Here is an 18,135-nt window from a genome sequence, read left to right as displayed (position 1 = left end):
GGAAAGTGTTATTGCGAGGGGAGTGGTGGGGTGGGGGTGAATGGGGACCTCATATTTTTTTAATGTAATATTTTTTTAAAAAATGAATAAATAAAATAAAAAATAAATAAATAAAACAGGAGAGAGAGAGTGGAGGAGAGTGTAAGAAACGAAATTATTGCTAAGAATAACTAAAAAGATAAAGAAAAACAACACATGACATATATAAACGTAAAGAAAATGTAGCTAATGTAATTAGTAACATTGAACATTAATGGATTAAACTCTACAATCAAGAGACACAGAATGGCGGAATGGATAATGAAATATGACCCATCTATAGGAAGTCTACAAAAACTCGCTATCAAACCAGGGATGAAAGGAAGCTGAATTGAATGGTTGGAAAACAATTTTTCAGGAAAACAATGACCAAAAATTTGTGGGTATAGCTATACTAATATCAGAAAAAATTGACTGCAATTGCAAAACTGTTGTAAGAGAAAAAGAAGACACTTATATTGATAAATGTGGTAATCTATCAAGAAGAAAGAACTATCATAAACATTTATGCACCTAACCATGGCCCCTCAGAATGCATAAGGCTAACACTGGAAAAACTAAGTAGAGAAATAGAAGCCTCTACAATTATAGTGGGGTACTTTAATACACCATTATCACCATTAGACAGAATATCTTGACAGAGAATCAATAAACAAACAAAGACCTTGAATAATACATTAGAGGATCTGGACCTAATAGATATATACAGAACATTACACCCAAATACAGTGGGATATACATTCTTCTCGAGCAAACAGGAATCATTCTCCAGGATAGACCACATGCTAGGCCACAGAACAACACTTAATGAATTCAGAAAGATTGAATTTATACAAAGTAATGCATTTCAGCACAATGGAATGAAGCTGGGTCAGAGAAGCAGATTAAGCACAAAGATATGCAAGTTAATGTACTCTTAGAAAATCAGTTGGTCAAGGAAGAAATTGCAGAAATAAATGAAATAAATGAAAATGGAAGCATAATGTATCAAAACCTATGGGATTCGGCAAAAGTAGGTCTGAGAGAGAAATTCATAACCATACATGTGTATATAAGAAAGAAGAGGTAAAATTAAATTAACTCCAAAGCAAGTGGAAAGAAAGAAATAACAAAGATTAAAGCAGAACTAAATGAAATAGAAAATAAGAAAGCACTAGAAAACATAAAATAAAAACCAAAAGTTATCTCTTTGAGAAGATTAATAAAATTGACAAACCATTAGAGAGACTAACAAAGAAAAAAGAGAGAAGATACAAATATATAAAATAAGAAATGATGGAAGTAATTTCATGACTGACCACACAGGAAAAAAAGTATCATAGGAGGATAATTTGAAAAATCATATGGCAAGAAATTGATAATTTGGGGAAAATGGATAAATTCCTAGAAACACACATGTAGCTATATTGATGAAAGAAGAAATTTATGAACTCAAGTGTTCTATCACAACTAGCAAATAGTCATCAAAAACTCCCAAAAAGCCCGGAGCTGCAGCCGCCCAGTCTGGATCCAAGCACCGTGCGCAGCAGACGCCCGCTCGACGTGTAGTCCCGGTTCCTTCCCATTCCAAATCTAAGATGGCAACTCTCAAGGATCAGCTGATTCAGAATCTCCTTAAGGAAGAACAGATCCCTCAGAATAAGATTACAGTTGTTGGGGTTGGTGCTGTTGGCATGGCCTGTGCCATCAGTATTCTGATGAAGGAACTGGCAGATGAATTTGCACTTGTGGATGTCATAGAAGACAAATTGAAGGGAGAGATGATGGATCTCCAACATGGCACCCTTTTCCTTAGAACACCAAAAATTGTCTCTGGCAAAGACTATAGTGTGACTGCAAACTCCAAGCTGGTTATCATCACAGCTGGGGCTCGTCAGCAAGAGGGAGAAAGCCGTCTTAATTTGGTCCAGCGTAATGTAAACATCTTTAAATTCATCATTCCTATTGTTGTAAAATATAGCCCAAACTGCAAGTTGCTTATTGTTTCCAATCCAGTGGATATATTGACCTATGTGGCTTGGAAACTAAGTGGCTTTCCCAAAAACCGTGTTATTGGAAGTGGTTGCAATCTGGATTCAGCCCAGTTCCGTTACCTAATGGGGGAGAGGCTGGGAGTTCACCCATCCAGCTGTCATGGCTGGGTCCTTGGGGAACATGGAGACTCTAGTGTGCCTGTGTGGAGTGGAATGAATGTTGCTGGTGTCTCCTTGAAAAATCTGCACCCTGAGTTAGGCACTGATGCAGATAAGGAACAATGGAAAGAGGTTCACAAACAGGTGGTTGACAGTGCTTATGAGGTGATCAAACTGAAAGGCTATACCTCCTGGGCCATTGGGTTATCTGTGGCAGATTTGGCAGAAACTATAATGAAGAATCTTAGACGTGTACATCCTGTTTCCACCATGATTAAGGGACTCTATGGAATAAAAGATGACGTCTTCCTTAGTGTTCCTTGCGTCTTGGGACAGAATGGTATCTCAGATGTTGTCAAGGTGACTCTGACTCCTGAAGAAGAAGGCCGTTTGAAGAAGAGTGCAGATACACTTTGGGGATCCAAAAAGAGCTACAATTTTAAAGTCTTCTAATGTACCACTTCATTGTTTAAGCTACAACAGGATTTTAGTTGGGGGCTGTTCCTGTTCTTTTTATCTGATCTTGAATTACGGCAGTAATAGTAAGATGACCTAGGAAAAAAGTTAGACATAGGAATGTTTCTTAAAACCCTAAAGGTATTTACTGATACTGAAGATGATACCTATCTTGTATAGTCCCAAACTGATTATATAAAATAGTTTATGTCTGAGGCACCAGTGCCAATGCACATGCTGCAGCTGCCTTTCAAACCAGAAGAAAGTGTGGTTACTGTGTATTTTATACCTTCTGGTTCCTTTACCTAACATGCCTCGTGTAATTTCCTTCCTCCCAATCAATCATATCCTGAACTCCAATGTGTAAATCCAACATTGCATGTCTTGTGCATAACTATTTTAAAGGATCTTATTTTGTGTACCAAATGTATCAAAGTAGTGTACATTGCCATGTAATGTAAAAAAAAAATTACCTATTACAATGCAACCAACTGTTCAAGTGTCGTACCTCAAAAATGTCAAATAAACCATAAAGAGTGACAAAAAAAAAAAAAAAACTCCCAAAAAGAAGAGCATAGGACAAGAAGCCTTCATAGGTGAATTCTACCAAAAATTCTGCAAAGAACTAACACCAATCCTGCTTAAACTCTTCCAAACAAAAATAGAAGTGGAGGAAACATTGCCTAACTCATTCTATGATGCCTAATAGCAATGCCAAAAAAGATGCTACAAGAAAGGAAAACTGTAGGCTAGTATCTCTAATGAACCTAGATGCTAAAATCCTCAACAAAATATTTGCTAATCTTTTTCAAGAACACATCAAAAGAATTATACACCATGACCAATTGGATTTCATCCCTGGTATGCAAGGATAGTTCATAAGAAAATCAATCAATGAAATTGGAGGAACCACACTACCTGACTTTAAAACATAATACAAATCTACAGTGGTCAAAACTGCATGGTGGGTGGCAGACTTGGCCCAGTGGTTAGGGCATCTGTCTACCACATGGGAGGTCTGCGGTTCAAACTCTGGGCCTCTTTGACCCATGTGGACCTGGCCCATGTGCCGTGCTGATGCGCGCAAGGAGTGCCGTGCCACACAGGGGTGTCCCCCGCATAGGGGAGCCCCATGTGCAAGAAGTGCACCCCATAAGGAGAGCTGCCCAGCATGAAAGAAAGTTCAGCCTGCCCAGGAATGGCACCACCCACACGGAGAGCTGACACAGCAAGATGACGCAACAAAAAAAGAAACACAGATTCCTGTGCCGCTGACAACAACAGAAGCAGACAAGAACATGCAGCAAATAGACACAGAGAACAGACAACCAGGGTCGGGTAGGGGGAAGGGGAGAGAAATAAATAAATCAATAAATAAATCTTTTAAAAAGACTCATGGTATTGGCACAAGGATGGGCAAATTGAGCAAAGGAACTGAACTGAGAATTTTGATATAGATCCTCATGTATAGTCAACTGATATTCAACAAGGCCACCAAGCCTAATCAACTGGGAAAGAATGCCCTTTTCAACAAATGGTGCTAGAAGAACTGGATATCCAAGCCCAAAAGAATGAGAGAGGAACACCATTCTCACATCTTATAGAAAAATAAGCTTAAGATGGATCAAAGACCTAAATATAAGAGCCAAGACAATAAAGACCTTGGAAAACAATGTGGGGAAGCACATACAGGATCTTGTAATAGAAAATGGCTTCATGAACTTCACACCCAAAGCATAAGCAGCAAAAGAAAAAAATAGATAAATGGGACCACCTAAAAATTAAAAATTTTGTACCATAAAGGACTTTATAAAGTAAGTGAAACACCTGCTTATGTAATGTGAAAAATATTTGGTAATCATCTATCCAATATTGACCTTATATCCAGAATATATAAAGAAATCCTGCATCTCAAAAAGAAAAAGAAAAAAAACCCATTAGTAAATGGGCAACTGATCTGAATAGACATTTCTCAAAAGAAGAATACATATGGCTAAATAGCACATGAAAAGATGCCGCCACTAACTATTAGGGAAATGCAATTCCAAACTACAATGAGATATCATCTTACAGGCAGTAGAATGGTGGCTAGTAAAGAATCAGAGGACTACGAGTATTGGAGGGGATGTGGAGGAATGGGAACCCTCATCCACTTCTGCTGGGAATACAGAATAGTGCAGCCATTGTGGGGGAGAGTTTGGTGGTTCCTCTGGAAGTTAACTATATAACTACTACATGATCCAGTATTCCCACTTCTGGGTATATATCAGAAGAATTGAAAGCAGGGTCATGAACAGATATAAGCAAACCAATGTTCATGGCAGCGTTATTCTCTCTTGCCAAAAATTGGAAACAACCCAATTGTCCATTAACAGATAAATGGATAAGCAAACCTCTATATTCATAGAATGGAATATTATACAGCTGTAAAATGGAATGCAATACTAACATATGGTATAACATGGATGAGTCTTGGAGACCTTATGTTGAATGAACCAAGCCAGACATGGAAGGACAAATATTCCATGAGCTCACTGATATGAATTAAGCAAATTGAGCAGACGCACAGAGCTAGAGTTTGGAAGATAGGTTTATAGGGGTCAGAAAGGGTTTAGAGGGTTGTGAGCCAATATACATATGGGAAAATCTATGAAAAGGCAAAAGGGTATAGTTGTGCAGTGAATGGACATGACAGTCATGCTGTGATGCTATTGTGTTGGGTGGAGCTGGTGTGTGAATGGGTAGGATGGGGATAATTTTGACTGTCCATGGAACTGGCAGGGAGGGTTTGGTGAGGTAGAAGGTGAACTCTGGGAATTAACAGGAATGTGGCTGAAAGTACAATTTTGGGAATGTTCTTTTGGCAATTATGACAGGGGATGGTTAATGGTTTAGGGTGTTTGATGTGAGGGGCGTGTAGGACAGGGCATACCTGGGGAAGGTTTCCAGGGACTGTGAGTGTTCATCTTGTGAATGTGTTGTATCACTGGGTGGATATCTACACAATGAATGACAAGTTGTTGGACTTCCACCATGGAAGTCCTGCTGAGTTCTCAAAGCAAAGGACAGAAGTCTCTTAAGAGCATAGTCTGTGCCTAATATGGGAGGACAGGCCAGTATATCAAGCCCTCAATGTAGTTGCAAGTAACTATGGATATTGTTCTTCAAGGAGTGGTGGTTGCTGAGGGTTCTGAAGGGAGGAGGGAAGAATAGAATTGATGGAACATGGCATATTTCGGGGCATTGAAATCACTCTACATTATCTTGTAATGATGGTTACAGGCCATGTTAAATTTCATCCAATTTATATTGAGTATGGTCCAAAACGTAAACCATAATGTAAATCATTGACCATTGTTAGGAACAATGCTTCAATATTTGTACATCAATTTTAACAAATGTACCATCCACATGTAAAATGTTATTAATAGGTGAAAGGGGAAAGGCAGGAAGATGTCGGGTATATGTGAATCCCCTATATTCTGTATGTGACTTTTCTGTAACCTAAAGCTTCTTTTAAGTTAAAATGAAAAAGTATGATACTGTGGGAATATATGGAAAAAAAAGTCACTATATATATATGACTACAGATCTTACAATATGAAAGACACAATGTCAATTTTTTAATTTTTAAAATATTTTTATGTCAAAATTTTTAAATATTTATTTTAAACTTTTATTTTGAAAACTGTTATTATTTTATTTTCTTATAATTTTAATTCGTTGTTTTGTTAGATTCATTTTTAAAGAAGTTTTGAGTCAGAAAAGATTTCAACTGAGGCAGGGTATGATCACTGGTATGGGGTGTCAGTGATGGGGAATGCATGTGAGGAGGTTCTCCTGAGGCATACTTCCAATTCATGAATGTGTTCAAGTGTTCATGGGGCATGGTCGTGGTGAGTGAAGAGCCACACAATAACTAAAAAAATATGGAATTCTCACCCTGGGGAGCTCTGACTTTCTCTAATGGGATAGCATGTATCCCCCAAGTACAGGGTCAGAGTTTAAGGAAATGGGGTGAAGCATTGATGGGCACTTGATATGGATGACAATATGTTTGAAACTTCTTTTGAAATTGAAACTTATGCTAGTATTATATGTTGCCTAAGAGATACCTCCTGAGAGCCTCTTTGTTGCTCAAATATGGCCTTTCTATAAGGCAAACATGGCATATAAATGTATTATCTTTCCCCCATCATGGGACATGACCCTCCAGGGATGAGCCTCCTTGGAACCAAGGGATTACTACTAAGTGTCAACTGGAGATGCAAATGGAGAAAGACCTTGACCAAAAGGGGGAAAGGATAATACAAATGAGTTTTATGGCTCAGAGTCTTCAAAGCGAGTCAGAGGTCATTCCCAAGGTTATAGTTATACAGTCACAGTGGGATCTCCTTGACTGCCACAACAAATATTGCTTCAAAAAGCAGGGATCCTCACAACCTAAATGTCTGTAGACATCTGGACACTATATCCAGGGCAGACAGGTCAGGCTTTTGGCACCCAGCCAGTGGGCCCTACCTTGGAATTCATGCTCCCCAGTCAGACAGAGTTGGACTCACTTGTGGTCTCGCCACACATGGCCTTTCTGCTTCTCCTATTTGTATGTATAATTAGTACTAAAGTTGATAGGTATATGTCTAAGAGATTTAAATATTTGGGCTATCCTTGTTCCTGTTGGGCCCTGAATCTCAAGAGTTGCAACACCTACTCTCAAATTCATTAAATTCACCCAGGATGTATCCCAGAGACAGCCAAAGTAGATACAACCCAAGGTACTGGTGCTCCTGAGGGCTACAGAGATACACAGGTTCTTTGATCATGGCAGGTGGCTCTGGAGTTCAATGCCTTGTCACCGGGCCCTACTTTGGAATTTGTGTTCCTGAGTGTGATGGAGTTGGACTCAGAAGTGAACTTCACATGCCTCTTCTGTCACTTTTACTTAATCTGTGGTTGGCACTGGGGTTGGTGTATACCCAGGAGACTTGACTCTTTGGACTAACCAAGTGCACGCTGGGCCCTGAGCCTTTAGCAGAGTTGTAGTTCCTGCTCTGTGGTCTTTTGGACTTGCACAGGGAGGTGAAGATGGTCAACCACCACACCTGGAAACTAAGAGTGCCTTCAACTCCAAGCAGGAAAATCACATCCATCAACCATGTGGGATCTAAACCCTCTCTCAATAGAGAGGTGGGGTGGACATCACCAACCCAGAATTAACAAGATGGAGGAATAAAATATGGATTAGAGTGAACTTACTGGTATTTTACTATAGAACTATTGTGACTAGTAATGGAAGAAACTGTAGCATTGATCTGGAGAAAGTGGCCACGGTAGTTGCTGAGCGAAGGGAAAGAAAAGAAGAGATGACATGTGGGGGCATTTTTGTGACTTGGAGTTGTCCTAAATGATATTGCGGGGACAGATGCAGGTCCTCAAGGGTGGTCCTTGAGGAACAGAGTCTTAAACATGGGGTGTCTGAGGTGGTTCTGGGAGTTTTTTAGGGTCTCTCTACCCTAATTGGACACAAGGCTACTGACAACTTCCTTTCCAATAATGAAGAGGCTGCTATCAGTCCATGGCATTAGTTGGCAATCAAAAAATGCAAAATAGAACCACTGGATTCCCCTACTTTCATGCATATAAGAAGCAAGGATATAGGTGAGAGTGTTTTCAACACCTTAACAGAGTTTTGTGGAGCCAAATGGTATAATGATGTTGGATGGCTCCTCCTAGAGACTCTGGATACTGTTACAAAAGAAAGAGATGAGTTAGTCTTCAAATTTGAAACTTACACACTGCATGGATGATGCAAAAGTTTCTATGTATGATCTGAAAGAAAATCTTGTCTCCTGTAGCCACGGGTTCAAAATACCTGAGAACCAAACTCAGATTCTCATTGCACAAGTAGCAGAGTTAAAACGGAAACTAAAATCTCAGTTCCACAGGGTTTCTGCAGTTAAAGTGAAGGCATTGATTGGAAAAGAGTGGAACCCAGAGAACTGGTATGGAGACATATGGGATGATGATGATGTTGAAGGAGATAATGGGATCCTGAATTCTGCTGAGACCACCAGATAAACCTGTCATGGCCTGCCCTTTCCAAACCACACCTTGTCAACCATGCATCATCCAACCTCCAGCCCACCCCAGGGAGTCTGAAACAACTTTCAGCCCTGAGGTGGGTACCAGCCAAACTGAAGCTTGCCTCAGGGAGTATGTATCTCCTTCCAGCACTGAGGTATATACCAGTCAACCTCCGGCATGCACTGCTGTTAGAGGTTTACAATAATTAACAAGGTATAACTCAGTTTCCACTGATATGCATTGGGAAAAGGCAAACCCTCTCCCCAGTGTCTGAGGTCAAGGCACTTTCCCACAGGTTAACAAAGAAACCTCATAGAGAGAGGAATAAAGGGAGATAGAGATCTTCACCATCTGCAAATCAGAGGGAGATGGAGATCTTTACTACCTCTACCTGCATATCATAGGGAAACAGAGATGAAAACCTTCACTATTTACATATCTTTTAATCCCTACAGAAGAAAAGAAACATTTGCTCCTGCAGCATTCCAAGAAGTCATAAACTCCCTCAAACCCCTCCCACTACCTCACTCAAACCCTCAACCCCCTCCCACTAACTCTCATTTCCAGAAACTCTGGATTCAATGCTATAGCTCAAGGGGTTGGAAAGGGCTCTAACAGTTTGTTTGGGTGGCTGACTGAAACATGGTCCAAAAGATGACCTAGCATGTCTGAGGTTGAGATGTCCAATTTGCCCTCATCACAGTAGAAGAGGGACAATAAAGGCTTAGGGAGATTGGGCTGCTAGAGTGGATTTACTATTTGGGACCTGCCCACCCACCTCAGGAATGTCCAGAGGACACACCTTTAACCAGGACTGGGAGGAATGTTTGTAAGACTAACTCCATCTTTCCTGAAGAGCTTTGTGGTTGCTCTTCTCTGTAGTCCAGATATTACTGTAGGGAGGGCTGTGATGGAATTAGAATCCTTAAACATTATGGGATGATTGGATGTTGGTCGGGTAAAAGTCAAATATTGGTTGTGTGGGGAGTTCCCAAACCCTGAGCAGGCTGTTTCAGGGGACTTGCAGGGCAGGAGGTGTCTGGAAGTCGATTTGGTGAGACAGTGACAGAGGAGATTCTTGCGAGAGTTGGAATTTTGGGTTTCTGACACAGAGGTCAGAGGTTCTGGCTGGAGCCCTTCCCCTAGGGCTGGTGGCTGGGCTGTGGTGATCCCTGGGATCTTTGTTGTGTGGGATATTCCCAAACCCTGAGTGGGTTGTTTCAGGGTCTTGCAGGGCAGGAAGTGTCTGGATGTCGATTTGGTGAGACAGTGACAGAAGAGATACTTGCAAGAGGTGGAACTCTCAGTTTCTGACACGGAGGTCAGAAGTTGTAGGTGGAATCCCTCCCCCTAGGGCTGGCAACACATCTGTGGTGGTCCCTGAAATCTTTATAGTGCAGCGGTGCCCCCAGCAGGTTGTTTTGGGGGCTTGTGGGGCAGGAGGTATCTGGATGTCCATTTGGTAAGACAATGACAGAACAGACTCTTGTGAGAGGTGGAATTTTGGGTTTCTGACATGGAAGTCAGAGGGTGTGGGCGGGGCCCTCCCCTTAGGGCTGGCGCCCAGCTGCAGGGATTCCTGAAGGCTGTGTTGTGCTGCAGTGCTCTGAGGCCCCCTGTTAACTGAATGCATGGTTCCCAGGTCTGAGTCCCCAAAACCCTGGTGGACCACAATCCAGAGACTCACACATCTTGAGTCTGCAGTGTCACAGACTTCCCATCCCTGAACCACAGTGCCCTGAGGTCCATCTGAGGTCCTTGATTACACTAGCACTCGATATTTGTGGGGTTTTTTCTTATTTCTTTTTCTTTTTTTCTTGTCTTGGTTGCTAATATTGCATTGTCTCCTGGTCTTCTCTCCCGTTTTATCCCCCAAGGTCCTTCTTCATTTATTTAGGTTTTTTTTTCTCCTTTTCCTTTTCTTGCTTGTTTCCTCCCCTTTTCTTTGCTCACCCCATTCTCTTCTCTTTTTTTTCTTTTCTCTCTTTTTCCTCTTATTTTCTTTTCTTTTCTTTATATAATAGGTGCTGCAGGGAGCGCTTCACACTTGCTGTGTTTCCTCATCCTCCATTTACTCTTTTCTGTGTGAAGTGATTTTGGCCACCTACACTATCCCCTTTCCCCCACATCTTGCCATCATCCATCATCTACTGTCTCTCTTACATTCCACCTCCCTTTGTTTGGCCCCCAAATTGTCTGACTTTTCATTTCTAATACCTTTGTTCTGTTTCCTATCTTTTATCCACTTGATATTATTGTCTTTTTTTCTCTTTCCCTCTCTCATGAAAACATTGGCTTTTTAATTCATACTATATTCCTTCCCATATTCAGTTGGCTCTCTCATTATAGGTACTCTACTTACTGCTATAACCCTACACAACTTGCATGAGTCTAATACCCATTCTCCCAGATCTCACATTGTTGCTCTGTTAACATTTATTACCAATACTACTTTATACATTTTCTTTTCTCTACTCATTTTGCTTTCCCTGACCCTAATATTTTCCTTCAAAGTAAACATAGCCAGCAGAAAGAAAATAGAATAAGAACAAAGTGACAAAGAGAAGACATAACACTTACACACAAACAACTAATTAATCCCAAGACTAGACAAAGAAGCTAAGGAACTGATTAAACCCGTCAAGATAAAATGATGACCACACAGCAACAAAAACTACAAACCAAACCAATAATCAGGAAAACATGGCTGAATCCAATGAACAAATTAAAAACCAGGAAGGGGAGCAGAACATCAGACAAGTAGTTAAAGATCTCAAAACATATATTAGAAACCAGCTTAATGAAGTAAAGGAAGAGATTAAAAATATGAAGAAAACACTTGGAGAGGAAATTGCAGACATACACAAAAAGATAACAGATATGATGGGGATGAACACCACAGTTCAAGAAATCAAAAATACACCCTCAGCAATAAGCAGCAGATTAGAAGAGGCAGAGGAGAGAATTAGCGACATGGAAGACAGTACATCTGAAATCAAACAGATAGTAGAACTGATCGATAAAAAGATAGAAAAAACCCAGCTAGGACTTAGGGACCTGAATGACAAGGCAAAATGCACAAACATACATATTATAGGCATCCCAGGAGGAGAAGAGAAGGGAAAGGGGACAGAAGGGGTATTGGAGGAAATAATGGCTGAAAACTTCCCAAATCTACTGAGAGAGATGGACATACATGTCCAGGAAGCACAACACCCATGAAACATCATAAATCCCAACAGGCCCACCCCAAGATATATATTTGTCAAATTGTCCAATGCTCAACACAAAAAGAAAATTCTAAAAGCAGAAAGAAAAAAGAAAACCATCACATACAAGGAAGGCTCCATAAATTAAGTGCTGATTTCTCATCTGAAACCATGGAGGCAAGAAGGTAGTAGTATGATATAGTCAAGGTAATAAAGAAAAAAAATTCCACCAAGAATACTCTACCAAGCTAAACTAGCACTCAAAAATGAGGGAGAGTTCAAAATATTCACAGATAAACAGAAATTGAAAGAGTACACCAACAAGAACCCTGCCCTTCAAGAAATACTAAAGGGAGTTCTGCAGGAAGAAAGATAAAAACAAGACAGGCAGAGTTGGAGGAGAGTGTAAGAGCAACAAAAAAGACAAAAAGAGAAGGAAAAAAAAAAAAACAAAATATGACAAACACAAGTCCAAACAAAATATGGCTAACATAAATAATTCCTTGAAGTAATAACACTGAATGTCAACAGATTATACTCACCTGTCAAAATATTCAGACTGGGAGATTGGATAAGGAAATATGATCCACATATATGCTGTCTACAAGAAACACATCTTAGACTGAGGGATTTATGGAGGTTGAAAGTGAATGGCTGGAAAACAATCTTACAAGCAAACAATAACCAAAAAAAGGGCAGGCCTAGCTATATGATTATCAGACAAAATAGACTTTATGCAAAACAATTGTGAGAGACAAAGAAAGATACTACATGTTAGTGAAAGGGACAATCGTTCAAGAAGAATGAACAATCATAATTATTTATGCTCCTAACCAGGGTGTCTCCAAATATGTGAGGCAAACACTGGAAAAAAACAAGTGAAATAGATGCCTCTACAATTATAGTGGGACACTTTAATACACCACAATCAACTTTGGACAGAACATCTCAAAAGAGAATCAATAAAGAAACAAAAACTTTGAACAGTATTTTAGAGGAACTGGATCTAATAGATATATACAGATCATTACACCCAAATACAGTAGGATATACATTTTTCTCAAGTGCACATGGATCATTCTCCAATATAGACCATATGCTAGGTCACAAAGAAAGGCTCAATGAATTCAGAAAGATCAAAATCATGCAAAATAATATCTCTGACCACAGTGGAGAGAAGCTGGAAATCTGTAAGGGACAGAGGTCCAGATTTCACACCAAGATATGGATATTAAACAGCACACTCTTAGAAAAACAGTGAGTCAAAGAGGAAATCTCAAAAGAAGTAATTAACTACCTTGAAACTAATGAAAATGATAACACAACATACCAAAACGTATGGGATGCAGCAAAAGCAGTACTGAGAGGGAAATTTATAGCCATAAATTCAAACATCAAAAAAGAAGAAAGAGCCAAAATTGAAGAACTAACTGCACATTTGGAGGAATTAGCAAAACAACAACAACAACAAAAACATCAAAGTAATCCCACAGGAAGAAGAAAGAAAGAAATAACAAAGATAAGAGCAGAACAAAATGAAATAGAAAATAAGAAAGCACTTGAAAAGATAAACAAAACCAAGAGCTGGTTCCTTGAGAAGATCAATAAAATTGACAAACCCTTAGCTAGACTAACAAAGAAAAAAGGAGAGAAGATGCAAATACACAAAATAAGAAATGAGAAAGGAGAAATCACCACTGAACCCACAGAAATAAAGACTATCATAAGAGGATACTTTGAAAAACTATATTCCAACAAAAATGACAATTCAGAGGAAATGGACAAATTCCTAGAAACACATAAGCGGCCTCTATTGATGAAAGAAGAAATCAATGATATCAACAAACCAATCACAATTATAGAGATAGAATCAGTCATTAAAAACCTCCCAACTAAGGAGAGCCCAGGGCCAGATGGCTTCACAGGTGAATTCTACAAAACATTCCGGAAAGAACTATAACAAATCCTGCTAAAACACTTCCAAAAAATCAAAACAAGAGGAACATTACCTCACTCATTCTATGATGCCAACATTGCCCTAGTACCAAAGCCAAACAAAGACACCACAAGAAAGGAAAATTAAAACCAATTTCTCTAATGAATGTGGACACAAAAATCCTCAACAAAATACTTGCTAACTGTACTCAACAACACATTAAATGAATTATGCACCATGACCAAGTGGGATTCATTCCAGGTATGCAAGGATGGTTCAACATAAGAAACTCAATCAATGTCATACAGATTGAAGGAAAAAAATCACATGATTATATCTATAGATGCAGAAAAAGCATTTGACAAAATACAGCACCCTTTCTTGATTAAAAAAACTGCAAAAGATAAGAATACAAGGAAATTTTCTGAACGTGATAAAGAGCATATATGAAAAATCCACAGACAACATCATTTACAATGGTGAAATCCTAAAATCCTTCCCTCTAAGACCAGGAACAAGAGAAGGATGCCCACTCTCACCCCTTGTATTTAACATTGTCTTACAAGTACTTGCTCGAGCACTGAGGCAAGAACCAGATATAAAAGGCATTCAGATTGGAAAGGAAGAAGTCAAAATTTCATTATTTGCAGAAGACATGATCCTATACATAGAAAACCATGAAAGCTCTACAACAAAGCTTCTAGAACTTACAAATGAGTTTAGTAAAGATGCAGGTTATAAGATCAATGCGCAAAAATCAGTAGCATTTCTGTACACCAATAATGAGCAAGCTCAGGGGGAAATCAAGAAACAAATACCGTTTAAAATAGTAAATAAAAAAATCAAATACCTAGGAATAAATTTAACTAAAGATGTAAAAAACTTATACACAGAGAACTACACAAGGGCAAGGAAATCAAGGAAGACCTAAATAAATGAAAGAATATTCCCTGTTCATGGATAGGAAAACTAAATATTATTAAGAAGTCTATCCTTCCAAAACTGATCTACACATTCAATGCAATCCCAATAAAAATCAGCATAGCATTCTTTAAGGAACTAGAAAAACTAGCTATGAAATTTATTTGGAAAGGAAAGAGGCCCCGAATAGCCAAAGACATATTGAAAAAGAAAAACGAAATTGGAGGAATCACACTACCTGATTTCAAAACATACTACAAAGCTACAGAAGCTACAGTAGTGAAAACAGCATGGTATTGGCACAAGGAGAGACACACAGAACAATGGAACCGAATTGAGAGTTCTGATATAGATTCTCATATATATAGTCATATATTATTCAATAAAGCCACCAAGCCCTCTCAACTGGGAGAAAATGGCCTCTTCAACAAATGGTGCCTGGAGAACTGTATATCCATATGTAAAAGAATGAAAGAGGATTACCATCCAACACCTTATACAAAAATCAACTCAAGATGGATCAAAGACCTAAATATAAGAGCCAAGACCATAAAGACTTTGGAAAGCAGTGTAGGGAAGCATCTACAAGACCTTGTAATAGGAAATGATGTCATGAACTTCACACCAAAAGTACGAGCAGCAAAAGAACAAATAGATAAATGGGACTTCCTCAAAATTAAAGCCTTCTGCACCTCAAAAGGGTTTGTCAAGAACGTAAAAAGAGAGCCTACACAATTGGTGAAAATAATTGGTAACCATATATCTGATAGGAGACTTATAACCTGCATATATAAAGAACTCCTATATCTTGAAAATAAAAAGATAAACAATCCATTTTAAAAATGGGAAAAAGATTTAAATGGACACTTCTCCAAAGAAGAAATACAAATAGCTAAAAAACACATGAAAAAATGCTCCAAATCTCTAGCTATCAGGGAAATGCAAATCCAAACCACAATGAGATACCATCTTACTCCCATAAGATTGGCAGCTATGAAAAAAACAGAAGACTACAAATGCTGGGGAGGATGTGGAGGAATGGGAACACTCATCCACTGCTGGTGGGAATGCAGAAGGACCCAGACATTCTGGAGGACAGTTTGGCAGTTTCTCAAAAAGCTAGCCATAGATTTGCCATATCACCCAGCATTTCCAGAGCTGGGTATATACCCAGTAGAACTGAAAACAAGGACACAAACTGATATATGCACACCAATGTTTACAGCAGCATTGTTCACTATCGCCAAAAGTTGGAATCAACCCAAATGCCTATGAACAGATGAATGGATAAATAAAATGTGGTATATACTACTCGCCTTTAAAAACGAATACACTACAAACACAGGTGATAACACAGTTGAATCTTGAGAACCTTATGTTGAGTGAAGCAACCCAGGCATTGAAGGACAAATACTACATGACCTCAATGATATGAAATAAGTAAATCAAGCTGCTCAGAGAGCTAGAGACTGGATGGTAGGCTTACAGGAAATTGGGGGGTAGAGGAAGGATGTAAACTGACACCTACATGGGTAAAATCTATGATAAGCGGGAGGTAAGTATTTATACAAGAAGGGGATAAAATGGGGGCATAGGGTTACCTTTGGGTGGGGCTCTTTGGGATTGAGGGGGCCTAGAGATGGGAGGATGGGTAATATTGCCCAAGAAATTGGGGGGGAGGGTGGGGCAACATATGAACATAAGAGATTGTCAGGTAGTTGGTTGAGAGTATAATGCTGAGAAAACCTTTTCAAAATATAAGGAAGGTTACCTGTTTAAGATGTTTAAGGGGATACTCTGACACAGGACAGGCTCCTAGGGAATATGTGAATGCTCATTTTGCCATAGTGGGTTATATCATTGGATAGAGACCCATATAATTACAGTGAATGTATACCCACATCCTGGGGAGGACTGATGCCCTCAAATAGAGGGAACTGTATCTCTCAAGAGAAATGGAGGCTCTCAGGGCATTAGGGCAGTTGAGCATATCAAGCCCTCAACACTGTTGCAAGTATCTCTGAACATGGCCCTTCAAGCAATGAAGATTGACTGTCACTGTGGGCCCTAAGGGGAGGGGGAAGGAGGTATTGAATAGATGGAACCAATGTAACTGTGTGGGCAGTAGAAGTGTTCCACAAGAGTACGCAAGGAGGGATATAAGACACGTAAAATTACATCAAAAATATATAGGGACTGATAGGCTAAAATGTAAATCATAATGTAAAACATAAGATAATTAAAAATTTAGAAAATTGTATAGTCTAATATATAATCCACAATGTAAACCCAAATGTTACCTTGTTTGAAAGCTATTGTCTCAATATCTGTACATCAGTTTCAGTAATTATAGTATGAATGTGTAAAAAGATTATGGCTGTGGAAGGGAGAAGGTTTTATGTTGGATATGTGGGAGTACTGTATATTGTATATATGAACTAATGTGATCTAAAACTCTTGTGAAGATAAGCTTAATATTTAGAAAAAAGAAAAGAAAACGATAGGATGTAGACACTAAGGAAACGACGTAAGTAGTTGCCTTGCCAATTTGCATACAGGGCAACACTTATTGCAGTGATGGAAGGCAAAACATCAAAAACAAAGCTTTTGCATTTTTAAATTTTTTGATACCCCTATTTATTTTTCCCTTAATTTTTCCAAATAATATGTATTCTATATCTAACCTTTAAACTCATTGCTATATTCCATTTTATTATTAATGGAACCTGGCAATATATTGGGCTTCACTTTTCAGGAAGTTTTGGAACACAAAGAGGTTCAACAATGGCAGGGGAGGAATACTGGTGTGGAATGTTATTGACAGGGGACACATGGTTGGCAGGGAGTTCTACAGGGCATATATCCAGGGTACATAAAAATGTTTGGATATTTTCATAGTGGATACAATTAAAAACAGCAACTGATGGAGTGCTGAGTTCCTAGCCAGGGGATCTCTATCACAGTCCTTTAAGGCACAGCAACAATCCCCCAAGTGCAACGGCAAAGACCAAAAAAGAAGGAAGGTCCAACAATGAGTCCTTGATACTAAGGACTATGCTTGTAAACCTGTGCACCTGAAATAAGAATAAGGCCTACAGCTGCAGGGTGCCTAAGAGTTCTCTCCTGAGAGACTCCGTATTGCTCAAATGTGGCCAGACTCGAAGCCAAACTCAGCATGTAAATGCGTTGCCTTCCTCCCAGCATGGGACATGACTCCCGGGGATGAGCCTCCCTGGTGCTGAGGGATTACTACCAAGTACCAGCTGATGATGTAACTAGAAAATGACCTTGAATAAAAGGGTCAACTGGGACCAGCAGAATATCTCAATCTACATATAATAACAGGAGTTAAAAATGC

The 18,135-nt window shown here is 39.3% G+C and overlaps 1 protein-coding gene and 1 long non-coding RNA gene across 2 annotated transcripts in view; both read left to right on the top strand.

Moving 5' to 3' along the window:
- The window catches only part of LOC139440135 (uncharacterized), a 63,310-nt gene that overhangs the window by 35,742 nt on the left and 9,433 nt on the right, over positions 1–18,135 (top strand). The window lies entirely within an intron of this gene.
- Positions 1,505–3,184, top strand: LOC101441855 (L-lactate dehydrogenase A chain-like). The gene has a single exon (XM_058307776.2). The coding sequence runs from the start codon at positions 1,617–1,619 to the stop codon at positions 2,622–2,624; it is 1,008 nt and encodes a 335-aa protein (XP_058163759.1). The 5' UTR covers positions 1,505–1,616; the 3' UTR covers positions 2,625–3,184.

The sequence above is a fragment of the Dasypus novemcinctus genome, chromosome 12 (assembly GCF_030445035.2).
Source record: "Dasypus novemcinctus isolate mDasNov1 chromosome 12, mDasNov1.1.hap2, whole genome shotgun sequence".
Classification (NCBI taxonomy): Eukaryota; Metazoa; Chordata; class Mammalia; order Cingulata; family Dasypodidae; genus Dasypus; species Dasypus novemcinctus.
Note: the sequence above shows the minus strand (reverse complement) of the source record. Positions and strands in the feature narration are given on the sequence as shown.

Coding starts and splice junctions, on each gene's coding strand:
- LOC101441855 (XM_058307776.2), top strand. CDS start 1,617: ATGGCAACTCTCAAGGATCAGCTGATTCAGAATCTCCTTAAGGAAGAA.